The following is a 15,385-nucleotide window of genomic DNA, read 5'->3' on the forward strand; positions in this document are numbered from 1 at the left end:
AAAACAGTCAAACTAAAGAAGCAGAAAACAGAACTATGTTCACCAAGGGCAGGTGAGACAGAAATGGGAAGCTGCCAATCAATGGGTTTTAAGCTTCATCAATGCAAGATTAGTAAATTCTACAGATCTGATGTATAACATTATTCCTATAGTTGACAATACTGTATCCTACAATACAATAATCTTAACAATTCTGCAATACAAGAATCTTAACAGATTCATAAAATCCGTTAAGAGTGGATCTTACATTAAGTGTTTTTAAATCAATAAAGATTAATCACTTTATAATAGAGTGAATTTTATGATATGTGACTTTTGAAAATAACCACAGTGGGTGAAAGAATCCAGGCTAAAACAAACAAAAATGTACATACTGTAATGATCACATCTTATAAAATTCCAGAAAAAGCAAGCTAATGTATAGTAATAGACTGCAGATAAGTATTTGCTTGGGGATTCATAGCGGGAGGAGGGATGTTACAAAGGAGCAAGAGAAACTTTTGAGGATAATGGGTATGTTTATTATCTTGATTGTGGTTAACAGTTTCACAGCTGTAAACATAGATCAAAACACAACAAATTGTAAATTTTAAATATGGGCAATTTTTTTAAAATGTAAGTTATACCACAATAAAGCTGGGGGGGAGTGGGAAAAAAAAGACAACCCAATTTAAAAATGGGCAAAGGGGGGCGCCTGGGTAAGCTCAGTCGTTAGGCGTCTGCCTTCGGCTCAGGGCGTGATCCCGGAGTTCTGGGATCGAGCCCCATGTCAGGCTCTTCCGCTGGGAGCCTGCTTCTTCCTCTCCCACTCCCCTGCTGTGTTCCCTCTCTCGCTAGCTGTCTCTCTGTCACATAAATAAATAAAAAAAAAAATGGGCAAAGGATCTAAGTACACATTTTCCCAAAGAAGACACACAAATGGCCAATACACACATGAAAAGATGCTCAACATCCTTAGCCATTAAGGAAATACAACTGAAAATGACAATTCCATGATACTTCATATCTACTACACTGCCTAAAATCAAAAAGGTAAATAAAAACAAGCGTTGGTGAGGATGTGGAGAAAATGCAATCCTGGTACATTGCTGACAGGAATGCAAAATGGTTCAATCACTTGGAAAACCATTTGGCAGCTCCTCAAAAGGCCAAACTTAAGGGGCGCCTGGGTGGCTCAGTCGTTAAGCGTCTGCCTTCGGCTCAGGGCGTGATCCCGGCATTCTGGGATCGAGCCCCACGTCAGGCTCCTCCGCTAGGAGCCTGCTTCTTCCTCTCCCACTCCCCTTGCCTGTGTTTCCTCTCTCGCTGGCTCTGTCAAATTAAATAAAATCTTTAAAAAAAAAAAAAAAAGGCCAAAGTTAAGAGTTACCATATGACCCTGCAATTCCACTCTTAGGTATATACCCAAGAGAAATAAAAACACATCTACACAAAAACCTGTACACAAATATTCACAGCAGCATTATTTAAAACAGCCAGAAAGTAGAAACAATTCAAAAGCCCAACAAATGATGAAAGACAATATTGGTACATCCATATAATAGGGCATATTATTTGTCCATAAAAAGGAATGAAGTGGTGATAACATGCCGTAACATGGATAAAATTTGAAAATAGTACTCTAAGCCAAAGAAGCGAGACAAAAAAACTACTGTCTGACTGTATTACTGTACAACTCCATTTACATGTGCAGAATAGACACATCTACAGAGACAGAAATCTAGAGAGACAAGCTACTGGTTGCCTAAGGCCAGTGCTGAGGGAGTTGAAAGTGACTACCAATGAGTACAGGGTTTCCTTTTGGGGATATCAAAGTGATCTAAAATTGATTATGATGAGAGCTGTACAATTTGGTGAAGCTACTAAAAAAAATTTTGAATTGTATAATTTACATGGGTGAATTGTATGGAATGTGAATAGTACCTCAATAAAGCTATTAAAATTTTAAAAAGAACTGGGGCGCCTGGGTGGCTCAGTCATTAAGCGTCTGTCTCCCGGCCCAGGGCGTGATCCCAGAATCCTGGGATCAAATCCCGCATGGGGCTCCCTGCTCCGCTGGGAGGCTGCTTCTTCCTCTCCTTCTACCCCTGCTTGTGTTCCCTCTCTCGCTGGCTGTCTCTCTGTCAAATAAATAAATAAAATCTTTAAAAAAAAAATTTAAAAAGAACAGGCGCCTGGGTGGCTCAGTCGGTTAAGCGGCCAACTCTTGGTTTCAGCTCAGGTCATGATCTCAGGGTAGTGAGATTGAGCCCTGCATGGGGCTTTGTACTAAATGGGGAGTCTGCTTGAGATTCTCTCTCTCCCTCTCTTTGCTCCTCCCCACACACATGTGCTTGCCCTCTCAAAATGTTCCAAATCTTCAAAATATTTTTAAAAATTAAAAAAATAAATAATACATGTGATTTCAATAAACCATTTATAATCAGATTTTTCATAGATACTCCCCAAACCTCATCTTCCCTTAGTTGACCAATTTTTCAGTAAATCTCATCACCCCCACCCAGCTGCTTATAGCAAAAAGTCAAGAATTCAACCTTGACTTATTTCCTTCATAGCCATGTACAATCCATCAAAAATCCTGCAACAGTAGCTTCATAATTTATCTCAAATATGATGACTTCTACCCCTACCTCCCTTGTCCAAGCCACCATCACCTCCTGCCAGGCACTCTCTGCCTCTTAACTAACTAAACTCAATTCCAGTATCCCCTCTCCCGATTTCTCACACAACAGAGTTAGTTACCTGTTTTAAAGGCAAAACAGGTTGTGTTATGCCCACGTTCAAAACCCTTCAATAGATTTTCATTACCCACAGAATAAATTCAAACTCTTTCCTTGGCCTATAAGATCATTCAGGATATGGCCCTGCTTCTCTCTACCCCGTATCACACACGCTCTCTACTTTAGCCACTGGCTCTCTTGCTTTTTCTCAAACACCCTGAACTTGCTTCTGCCTCAGGGCTTCTGCATTTCAGTTCTTTGCCTCAAAACCTTTTCTCCTGAAACTTCACATATCCCATCATCCCCTTACTCCCTTCAGAGATGCTGAGCCTGACCTTACTTTTTTTTTTTTTTAAAGATTTTATTTATTTGACAGAGAGAGAGGCAGCCAGTGAGAGAAGGAACACAAGCAGGGGGAGTGGGAGAGGAAGAAGCAGGCTCCCAGCGGAGGAGCCTGATGTGGGGCTTGATCCCAGCACTCTGGGACCACGCCCTGAGCTGAAGGCAGCCGCTTAAGGACTGAGCCACCCGGGAGCCCCTGAGCCCGACCCATTTAAAACAGTAACTCCCCACAAACACTCTCTCTTATCTACTTTAGCTTTCTTCATAGCATTGTCTGTCTATTCACTGCCAACATCTCCTCTAAAATCTAAGCTCCATGAGGGGAGTCTACACAATTTTTATTACTAACTCAAATTCTCCCTCTTGCTCTTTCTTCTACACACCTTCTTCCCCTTTTCTCTCCTTCCCTATCTATATAGCATCTTTCAAAATAAATTTTCAAAAACTTTTCAAAATAACTTGGAAAGATGAATAAATTTTCACAAAACCATTCAGGATCTATTCAAATTCAAGAACAGATACTCTACCACACTTGAGTGACTTTCTCCCCTCATAAAATCACCATTTCTTCTTTGTCCACCAGGAATATGTCTTCCCTCACCTTCATAAATACTCATGAAGGCATCAGTGTGTGACTGTCTCCACAGAACACATGCATAATGTGAATTCTAAACAAATAATGTGATTACATCTGCATGAGAGAACTTGTCATATACCACTAGACAAGTATTCTCATCACAGTCTTGATGCTTTAAAGTCAGTTATGGCAACGTTAGCTGTTGTAACAAACCAATATGGAAAGCTTAACATAAGACTCATTTTTATTTAAGTAACAGTCCCACATAGGTGCTACTGCAGAGTGGATGGCTTTTTTTTTTTTTTTTAAGATTTTTTAAAAAATTTATTTATGTGACAGACAGCCAGCGAGAGAGGGAACACAGCAGGGGAGTGGGAGAGGAAGAAGCAGGCTCCCAGCGGAGAAGCCCGATGTGGGACTCGATCCTGGAATGCCAGGATCATGCCCTGAGCTGAAGGCAGACGCTTAACGACTGCACTACCCAGGCGCCCCGAGTGGATGGCTTTCTGATGCACCATCATCCAAGAACTGTTTCAGTTACCTATTGTAGCGCAACAAACCATCCCAAAATGTACCGGCTGAAAACAAAAATTTTCATTATTTATCACAACTTTCATACAGTATCATATGGGGAACTGAAACAGCTAAAAGTCCAAACGGCTTCACTCCCACAAGATACAGTTTGTATCAGCTGCTGACTGTAAGCACAGCTAGGCTTGCCAGCTGGGAGCCTCAGTTCTCTTTAATGCAGCTGTTTGGGCTCCCTCACCGAATGGCAGTCTTGAAGTAGTTATATTTCTTACATGGCGAATTAGCTTCTAACGGTAGCAAAATGCAAACTTCCAGGCCTTCTTAAGGTTTAGCACAGTGTCACTTGTGCTGCATTCTACTGGTAAACCATGTCACAGGGCCAGCCCAGATTCAAGCAGACTACACAAGCACATACATACTGGAAACATGGTTCACTGGGGCCCACCAAAGTAACAGGAACTCAGGTTCCTTCTGTCTTGTGCCTTCTCCATTCACTAGGTCTTCAAAATCCACTGCATTCAGCAGACAGATGGAGAAAAAGAACGCATCTTAACCACTTGGATCCAACATCATACAGATCATTTTTCATTACTTTGGGAAGAACTAGTCACATAGCCCCACCTAGCTGTGAGAGTGACTGGAAAATATAATTCCTGACTGGGCAGCTATTGGCCAATGACTACAAGATAGGAGATTAAGCACAAATATTTGGTGAACAGTTGGCAGCCTCAGCTAACTTTCCCCCTTCTCTTATCTCCCAGTAGATTAACATTTCCTTTTTAAATGTCAGGAAATCAATAAGCACATCTCAGCAGATAGGCTGTTTCCAGTAACTTATATCCTCACGCCAATATTCATGAATACACACTCACTTTATATGCGTTCTGACTGATCTCATCTACATTTCAAAATTACACTGACTTCTGAGGCACCTGGCTGGCTACCTTGCAACTCTTGATCTTGGGGTTGTAAGTTCAAGCCCCAAGTTGGGTGTAGAGATTACTTAATTATAAAATCATTCATTCATACATACATACATACATACAAACAAACATACATACATAAATTACACTGACTTTTGTCAAAATCCACACCTCCCCGTGTGACCGAACTTCTATTTCTAACTATGTATGTCTACTTACTGTCCCATAGGATCACTGAACTTTACACATCAAAATTGAACTCAAGTATTACCAAATCCACTCCTCCTTCTATATTCCCAATCTTAACACCTTCCCACCTAGGCACCCAAGCCAAAACCCCCAAAAGTCACCAATGGTTCCTCTCCTTCCCTTTGGACATATAGACATTAGAGTCAGGACACTCTGTCCACCCAAAAATCTCCCTCAAATCTGTTTCCTACTCTATCCCTATTGCCACATTTCTACTGTTGGTCCTTCTTTCACCTGGACTACTAAAATAGCTCCCAATTAACTGACTTTCCTGATTTCAGAATACAATTTCCTACCCAATCACCAAGTCCTACAAAAATTATCTCACTGGGGCACCTGGGTGGCTCAGTAGGTTAAGCATCTGCCTTTCGCTCAAGTCATGATCTCAGTGTCCTGGGACTGAGCCGCACAGTGGGCTCCCTGCTTAGTTGGGAGCCTACTTCTCCCTCTCCCTCTGCCACTCCCCCTGCTCACCCCTGCTCGTGCTCTCTCTCAAATAAATAAAATGTTTAAAAAAATTATCTCACTAAAATATTTAATCATGTTACCTCTACATAAAATTCACTGATAGCTTCTCTGCCAGTAAAATTCCCAACTTCCTTATGGCATTTAAGACCCTTCACAAGAGGACCTTCCATCTTCACCTCTTCCCACTCTACTCTCCCTATCCTTTAGTCCCACCAGCTTATCCAGGGTGGCATCCTAAATACACCTTGAACTTTCATGACTCTGCCTTCTTTCATATATTTATATTACATTTATATGTTTACTAAGATTGTTCTTTCCCTTCCCCCCTTCTCTGCCTACTGACATTCTCCTTACTTCAAAGCCACTTTTAAATAACACTTTCTCAGTGACACCTTCCTCTAGGCAAAACTTCCTGCTCCATTTTTCAAAGACTACTGTTGTTGATACCTCAAGTACAAACTTATCAAACTGAATTATGAGTAGTTATTTAATGACTATAGTTTTCTGTTTCATCCACTAAATTTTTGGTGCTTTGAAGGTGCAGGAACCCAGGACCAGCCATTCTTGTGCCTACACTGACAATGCAATCAGCCCTACCTTCCCAGTAGAGAAGCTAATTGGAAAGCATGTAGCCCTTTAGGTGGCTAGAAATTCACCTGAAAACAAAGTAGCCACTTCATTTCCCAATGACACATTTCAGGTAGCCACACAGTAGTTGGGACTTCCCCATGTCTTTGCTCATTCCTTTAAAAAGGATTATACCTAGACAGACTCAAGGCCCCACAATATAACCTCACTCTTCCAACACAAACTTCTATGTTTTGCCATTAGCAATACTACTAATCTTTATCGTTTCATATCAGTTCTGATATTCCTTTAAAAAAATCTTAGAAGGGCTAGAGAGCTGAATTTCAGTGAACAGGAGGTGAGTGATTTGCCCCCAAAAAGGAGGGAAGACCACAGAAACAGTTCTCAGTTAAAAAGTCTAAAAAATCATAAGGAAAGCTGACTAGCAAATGATGAGAGAGGGAAAAACACTTCCATTATGAATTACTTCAAATGAGAACTACTATAACCAAAAACATGTCCCTTAGTAGTCATCGTAAATCCCTCTGGTAGTGACTCAACAAAATAATTTACAGTACTTGTTGACTAGATTGTGCTACCTTCATATGGTTCTTTGATTGTGATTTCCCAAAATATGGGTCTTCGAAATGGATCAAGATGGTTCACAGTTGAAGCCAAATAATAATGGACCTTTCCAAAACAGCAGCTAATGACATCGTCCTCATTTTGTTTTTTCTCTCAGCTCATCTACCTTAAATGTGATATCTGATTTACACAAATTTACATCTTCTCTAGTTCTTGACATAGGGCAAAGAGTTACAAAATTTCCACTGAATTAACAAAGGGCTTTCTTGCTTTTCACAGGTACATAAGATATTTCTCATTAGCAATTTTGTAGTCAGAACAGCCCTTTTACCATCACAGATCCTGTGAGGACTTAAAAAATTCAGCTCGTTTTGTGGTCGACACTGATTAGATTCTGGATATAGTTCCACTTTTTAAAATGTTGACTTTTTGTTTTTAATCAAAGTTTCAAGTTTAATGTGTACACTGGTTAGAGCACAACAGTCCTGTTAGATTGAAAAGAAAAAAAGCAGTCCTGTGACTGCCTCCATGATCCACACACACTTTCTGCTCCCCAGAAACCACTACTTTGAAATTATTTAGCTAATCTTTCTGGTATTTACTTCCACATCTCTAAATAACTTCCTGCTTTTCTTGATTTTTTCCATCTTAGGCATCAGCAATGCCCTTCCCAGTATGGAAGATGAGAATTTAGCTCTTACATACATTTATCCACCCCAGTCCCAATTCCACAGAACCACACTTCCTCAGTGTCGTAAGGGCACTGTTTCACTTCTGTGCAGTTTTGATGTGGAGGAATCTAATTATTCTGATACTTGATCTCTTATATAAATGCTTCTCTCATTCTCTAGAGACTTACAAAATCTTTTCTGTATCCCAAATTTCTGAAATCTCTTAATATTCTGTCTCAGTATGAGTCTATTTTAATTCATCGTGATGGATGCTCAATGAGTCCTTTTAATGGGGAAATGCATGTTCTACAGTTCTGAGAAATTTTCTTGAATTATTTCTTTGGTAACTTCTTCCCCTCCAGTTTCTCTGTTCTCTCCTGAAACATCTATTATTCAGACCATTCCTGTAATTTTCTTACCTATTTTCCATCATTTGCGGTTTTTGTTGCTGTTGCTCTCCTTTCTGATCCACTTCCTTATCTTTCGTACACTGAATTTTGAATTTCCAAGAGCTCTACAGACATTCTTTTAATATATCTCGTCCTCATTTCATCAGTGTAAGGACTACTCTTACCTTCCAAATACATTAAGAGTTGTTTTGTTTTTCATTGTCTCTTCCAAATTGCTTTTTAATTCTCTTTTGTTCTGATCTCCATGTTTCATATCAGTGGTTTCCCCTATTTGTTCATAGTTATGAATGAGGCATTAAAAAGCTGATTAGGTGTTCTGTGTGCATGGTGGTGATTGCTGACAATGAACTTCACAGAAGGATGATCTGACTGGGACATTTCCTCGATGAGCCACTTATATTGGTATTTATGGAATTTTATTCTCTTGGCCAATTCAAATTCCTCAAAGGAAACATTTTTGCTCATGTTGTAACCTTTAAATAATTTTGAAATTCATGTATTCATACATCTTTGGTAACATCTAAAGTTTTCATCTTAAGTTTCAATAACTGTAAGGATGGAATTTCTAGCATATTATCGATATTTACTTTTGAGAAACTATTATACAAATTTCACACTCATAGAAAAGTTGCAAAAAATATACAGAGTCCCATATACCCTTCATCCAGCTTCCCTAATGTTAGCATCTTACACAACCAAAGTACTATTATCAAATCCAGGAAGCGAATATTGACGAAATACTACTGACTATAGAGACCTTATTCAAAATTCACCAGTTTTGCCACTAACACCTTTTTTTCTGTTTCAGAATCCAATCCAGGATTCTATACTCGATTTAGTTTAATATCTCTTTGGTTACTCCACCTTTGTCTTTCATGAATTTAACACTTTTAGAAATTACTGATCAGCTATTTTGTAGATAACCTTCTGTTTGGCTTTGTCTAACATCCTCTCATTATAAAATTAAGGTTATGGGTTTTGGGAAAAAATACCAGAAATGATGTTATGCCCTTCTCAGTACATCATATATCAGGAGTCCATGATACTGATGGGTCTTATTCCTGGTGATACTAACCATGATCTACTAGTTAACATGGTGTCTGCCATGACGCTCTATGTAAATTTACTATTTTTCCCTTTTCAATTAACAAACAATATTAAAGATAAACAAAATTATTTTATCACTCTTCTAAATGTATCAGATGAACCCTAAAAGCTGTTATTAATTTGGTAAACCTCATCATCCACTGAATAAACTACTCCTTTACTATTGAACTAACCTATCCTTAACACTCAAAAGTTTTATAATGTTCCTTTTTCTTGAACTTCTATTTCTATTGTATTTATTCTACAGAATGTTACCCTAATGTAATATATTTTTATACTTGGATTACATATTTATTATCCAACTGTTCTTTACTGTAAAAATATACCTGTACATAAATATAAATTTTTAAAATTTCTTGTGACCATGAGATTCTAATTATCAATCCAAAAGAAATTTTGAGTTATCATTATCATTAGTATTACTATATGATGGATCAAAACACAAGTGTATTATACATTTGGAAAACTCATTATTAGGCAAAAAATAAAATTTTATTGAAAATACATCCATGAAATAAATGGAGCTTACCTTTTTTTTTTTGTGGTTTATGAATCCATGAATGAATATTACTTAATACCAGAAGGAGACAAGGTTCAGCACTAATCCTACTCCTATTTTTTTTATAGATAAAAGTGCTTAATAACCATAGAAAGGACCAGAAAACCTTTTGTTATAAAGACATTATTCAATTCTGTGAGCTCCCTTAGAGTTATATGCCAGATTTCACACAACAATCTACTGCAAAGAACTATTTTTAATAATCTGACATCTACCTAACCCAAAAAACATACAAACATGCTCTAAGTCCACCACAGTGATCTACTTCAGGCTAAAAAGAACTTATGTAGTTTATTAAATTTCACTGTAGTGTAATAGGATTGGACTTTTATAAACAGTCTCCTTTCATATACCAAAACTATTTTCACATCCCAATAAACATCCCAATATAATGATTTGCTATTTAATTTAAAAATCATTAAATAGTTAAGTGACACCATAAGGCTGTCATTCAACTACAAATTTAAGAAGGATTTAATCTTTTTGCTACTGGTACACTTTTTTTCCCCGATACATATATACTTCTACCACAAAATGTTTTAGTATTTGGACAGTTTTTTCAAAATATTGTACATTTGGGTTTCCTTTAATGCTTCCAGACTGAATTAAATGATTATTAATTCAAAGGCTAGTATAAGCACACCTAATTCCACTGTTACCTGGTAGATGACAGCCAGAGCTTAAAGTGGGGAAAAAACTATAATAAATAGTAAGGAGGTAATGCAATTAGTAAAGAAGTATGGAAGGTGCTAAAAGTGGTAGACAAGTAGCCCTTGAAAGCTCAAGGATAAAAAATGTTGTTAACTATCACAACAAGCAACAAGAGAAGGAGCCCCAAAAGTACATGAAAGAGAAGCACACTCTTGGAATCAAGTACTGATTAGAACTACTGAAAGAGGAATGTTATGCCCTTTAACTGTGTGCCTTCAAGCTCTAAATAAGTATAGACTACTACATGCCCCAAATGTCTATGAGCTAGTTTCAGGTAAGAACTCCCCTGGAGGGGCGGGTGGCTCAGTCATTAAGCATCTGCCTTCAGCTCAGGGCGTGATCCCGGCGTTCTGGGATCGAGCCCCACATCAGGCTCCTCAGCTGGGAGCCTGCTTCTTCCTCTCCCACTCCCCCTGCTTGTGTTCCCTCGCTCGCTGGCTGTCTCTATCTCTGTCAAATGAATAAATAAAATCTTTAAAAAAAAAAACTCCCCTGGAGCCAGTATGAGAAGGAAAAAAAAATCCTCCAATTGCCATAGGAATTACCTTGTATAAAATAAAGCATAAAGCAATTAAAACATACCTCAACCCCAAAGTTATTAAAACATTAAAAAAAAACTAATGCTATGCTTCCATTTAACCAACATTATTATTCTGCCCCTGTATAATACCTTTCTGAAGTTACATAAATTATTGGTTCTATTTCAAATTTATACAGAATAAAACAGCATATTGAAGGAGAACCAAAGTATTTACTGAAACAGCAAACCAGCTGTTTCACCTGGGTGGCTCGGTTGGTTGAGAATCTGGCTCTTGATTTCGGCTGAGGTCATGATCTCAGGGTCGTGAGATCGAGCCCCAAGTCGGACTCTGTATTCATTGGGGAGTCTGCTTGAGATTCTCTCTCTCTCCCTCTTTCCCTCCCCTGATGTGTGCACGCTCTCTCCCTCTACACTAAATAAATATTTTAAAAAATAAAACAGCAAACCAATTTAAACTATATAGATCATAGTTTTTTATTCTTGAGAAAAAGTGACCTTCTCTTCACTGACTACATGCACTAACTCTTAAGTGTGTACTAATTATGTGATTAAGGGATCAGTCACAACTGTTCTGCAAACCAACAGTGAATTTGGTGTGATCTTTAAACTTGATCTGACCAAAAGGGCTAAATTTGGAAGGTGTGAAATGTGAGAAAGCCTGAAAATAATTTGAGTGTTCTCTATGAAAGGTCTTTTGGTCAAGGTACAGAAAAGGCCAACTTTGTTACATGGTGGTTATAAGGTATAGGGTGTATGTGCATACATGGATCAAGCAGGTTAGATCTTTCTGGCTCCAGTACCTCTAAGGAGTCGAAATGACAGGAAAATAGGTCAAGCAGGATGAAGCTCCACCCATGTTTTAGGAATAGGGTATAGTTGGGTCTTAGGATCAAAAATCCAAACTTCAGAAGATTAACAATTTCAAAGCTATCCGAATTCTCTAAATATGTTTTGTTTTTCATGGTATTCGGCAAAGCTGCCTTTAATAAATCAGGCTGAATCAGCTGTGTGAGGCAGAGGCTATGCATTTGGTCCACAGGTAGATAGCAGTTTTAAAAGGAGCCCATAATAGTGATAGCAGCAGGAATCAAACACCTGCTTTAAATAAAGGGAAGGACGTGGAAGAGAGTCAAGACAGCCAAATAAGAGGCTCAACGTGCAACTCTCCTTGCACATACGTGGAGAAATCTAACCCTCTGTCAAACGTTTATTTTTGTTTTGCTTTTCAAGACTTTCCTAACACTTCTCATTCACACAGAAAGGTAGAGTCAAAGTACTCCCAAGAAATACTAGGTGAAATCCCCTCAATTTAAACTCTAAAGAGTCATTTAAAAGGATATTGATATAGTTGGGGTCTAAAAAGGAGGTTTCCATTAGATACAGTTTAAGTAACTTTTAAAGACTCACCTGTAGGCTTAACTGAATAAAACCCAATGGCTTCTCCTTTCTTCCACAGAATCTTAGCATAATCAGTACTGCTATGACACAGGAATGGTATCTCATTTCTCTCCATTTCCTGTTTTCTATAAATAATTCGATTCAGAACATACAGAACCACTCTCTCCCCAAGAGTTCTCACCTGGAAAGAGAGTCAGACACCAGGCACAACAGTTATGATATGCACCCATTCAGAGATGCTAGCTACCTTGCTCCCTGCTTCCACCCCTCACACTAGCATTCAAAGCACTTTGAATACATTCGCAGTGATTTCTTAAACCTTTCATCACACAGATGAGACCCATCATTCATACCAGTAAGAATCCATTTCTACAAACACGTATTATGCATGGAATACTGCCTCTCAGCAAAATTCTGAAACAGGTAAAACAAGTTTCTAATGTACCAATCCCCAACATCTCTTCCTTAGTGTTCAAGTGTTTTCTTTTTTCTTCCAGTTGCCCAGATCCAGGGTCTCCCCACCTAATTGCTGCCCCACCACCTCTACTGCTTCAACTCTTTTTCACCCCATTTTAGCCTCAATAGTAAATTAAAAAAGGAAAAAAGAATAGAGAAAAAAAGGTTCATGTTATTCTTTATGACTTTAAGAACAATTATCTTATTTGATGAGCAAGGCCATAATTATACTCTTGGGAAAGGAATCTGTCTCACCTTTCCAGGTAAAATGTTCATTTAACAGTCATGTCTTGGTTGTTTAACTATAAGGAATAGCCACCACGCCCCACACACATACCCACAGACCCTTCTGCCAGATCAGATGAGTGATAACAGTGGCACAGACAAATCTGATCAAAAACAAACTTGGGGCAATCACAGAATGGAAGCAGAACCTCACTTCCTACATGCAAGGCCACAGGGACCTCCTCACCAACTTTCTGACATCACACAATGGGGTTTTCCCCTCACAGACATCTTTCACCACTAAAAACAAGAGTTCTATCCATAAAGTCTATTTCTCCTCAAGCCTCCTTAAAGCACAAGAGTGCCCTCTAATTAGGTGAGTGAAGAAAAAAAGCATTAACTATACACACACTACTCTCACAAAAAAAAAAAAAAAAAAAAAAGCCTTAAACATACTACACACTAGGGGATGTCAGATACCAAACAACGCAGGAAATGATAAAGCTCACTAGCTTTTAAGGCAACCCATTCCTTCCCTGAACAGCTCTGACCAGTATAAAATTCTTCTTCATACTGAGCTGACCACAGCCAAAGACCAGACTCTGATACCCTGGAGCCACACAGCCTAAATATATCTGAAGAAAGCCATGACATTCCCCTAAATTTCATACCACAGGAACAAGGGATCAAGCGAAGGAAAAGACTGAGCTAATGCAATTCTGGGTACTCTGGCCATTCTAGTCCTCTCCCTTCAAAGTGCTCCAGATCCTTAACATCTCTCCATTGGGGGAGAGGTGGGACTTGCAGATATTACAGAACTAAGCATTGAAGATGTTGCTTAAGACAGTGGGGCTTTGCTATATAAGCTTAAGGGTTTTTATTAGCTTTTTTGCTTATCTTAGTTTTACTTCTAATTACCTAAAGCCAATTGTTTTTGTACGTGTTGTTTTAGCTTGTTCTTCACGGTGTACCTGTGCAGTTAAGTGTTTTGAACCCATGGGTACTACTTTTCATCATGTTAGACCCTGCTCTTTGTTTCTTACTTCTGCCTTTCAGACTGGTTCTCCCATTCAGCACTGTGGCAGGAAGAACTGATCAGCATGCCATCTGTGTCTTCCTCTAAGTAAACGGTAAAATGATGACTGGGACAGAAAAAAGGACAAAGTTTGGCAGTATGCTCCCAAGGATCTCCATTCTAGTCCACTGATTAGAACATTTGAATAGACCACCTGAAATGGCCCTACCGATAGGCAAGTTTCCTGGTCAGTCTCTCCTAGAGACAGAGAACCGAGGCAAACACCCAGAACTAGCTTTCTCTCTACCCTGTAAGAAAGTCAGAAGCTAATATAGACACAGGTCACTACAATTCAAGTAACCCATAGGTATTCACTCTTCTTCACCTAATTCTCAGATAATTTTAGAACCACGTAATATTGAGGAAGCCCAACCAGACTACCAGTTTCATCATAACAATTAAGCTCTAAGGGTTTAAATGCAACCTGGTTATACTAAAATGGAGACGTGCTCAATAATCTCAACAATTATCAATGTTTATGCGAAACATATTGTGAAATGATCTCAGAAGAAACACTTTTAAATTATAGCGTCTTGTTACCTGCTTAAGCCCTTCTCTAGAAGGGACAGATGTTTTCACAATATCATCAATAGCCCACCACTGATCAGCAAGGTAAAGTGCTACAGCTAAAACAGAATAAACGATTATTAACATTTAAGCCTTACAGTATGCAATATTACTATTTGAAAAAGTTTATACAGGTAATCTTAAATATACCCACACCTTATACTATAATGTGGCCCCATTTATACCATTTTTATTTTATTTCACTCATTGAACATTTAATTACAAGCAAGGGAAAATTATTTTCCGAAATTTAGTTTGAAACAATTTTTAAAATTCCTTCATGTAGCTACTTTTTAAAAATTCTAAATGTTTGGAGAAAAATTACTCAATTTATAAAGATTAAGCAAAAAAGAGACCTGTGAGTGAGTCCTCAGGAGCAAAAAGAGCAAGAATTTTCTCGGTCTGATCACCACCATAAAGAGGTACAAAGCCTACATTTGACAGGCTAATAGGAATCTGAAATGATAAGTGATTAAAGATTAGTGAAGTCTGTTAAGAAAATACAGGGCAAAACACAATGCTTCTACCAAAATACTAAACTTCCTCTACATTAATGCTAATTATATAACTTAATTTCATAGAAGATATTTCTAGTCTCAAAAAAGTAAATCAGACTTCCCTTTTGCAGCAATTTTACTTTCTTGGGGAAAAAAATTAAAGTTTATTTCAATAAATATTACTACTGTGCTCTAGCCACACATCT

At 38.3% G+C, this 15,385-nt stretch overlaps 1 protein-coding gene across 4 annotated transcripts in view; it reads right to left on the bottom strand.

The window, feature by feature from the left end:
• Positions 1-15,385, bottom strand: part of FAM169A (family with sequence similarity 169 member A) — a 182,747-nt gene that overhangs the window by 26,747 nt on the left and 140,615 nt on the right. For all 4 annotated transcript variants that reach the window (XM_026498787.4, XM_057307228.1, XM_057307229.1 and 1 more), the window contains 3 exons: positions 15,039-15,138; positions 14,656-14,741; positions 12,369-12,540 (listed from right to left, as the gene is read on the bottom strand). In XM_026498787.4, coding sequence (XP_026354572.1) covers positions 12,369-12,540; positions 14,656-14,741; positions 15,039-15,138 — 358 coding nt within the window. The remainder of the gene's footprint in view (positions 1-12,368; positions 12,541-14,655; positions 14,742-15,038; positions 15,139-15,385) is intronic.

Source organism: Ursus arctos, unplaced genomic scaffold (genome assembly GCF_023065955.2).
Source record: "Ursus arctos isolate Adak ecotype North America unplaced genomic scaffold, UrsArc2.0 scaffold_5, whole genome shotgun sequence".
In the NCBI taxonomy this organism is placed as follows: Eukaryota; Metazoa; Chordata; class Mammalia; order Carnivora; family Ursidae; genus Ursus; species Ursus arctos.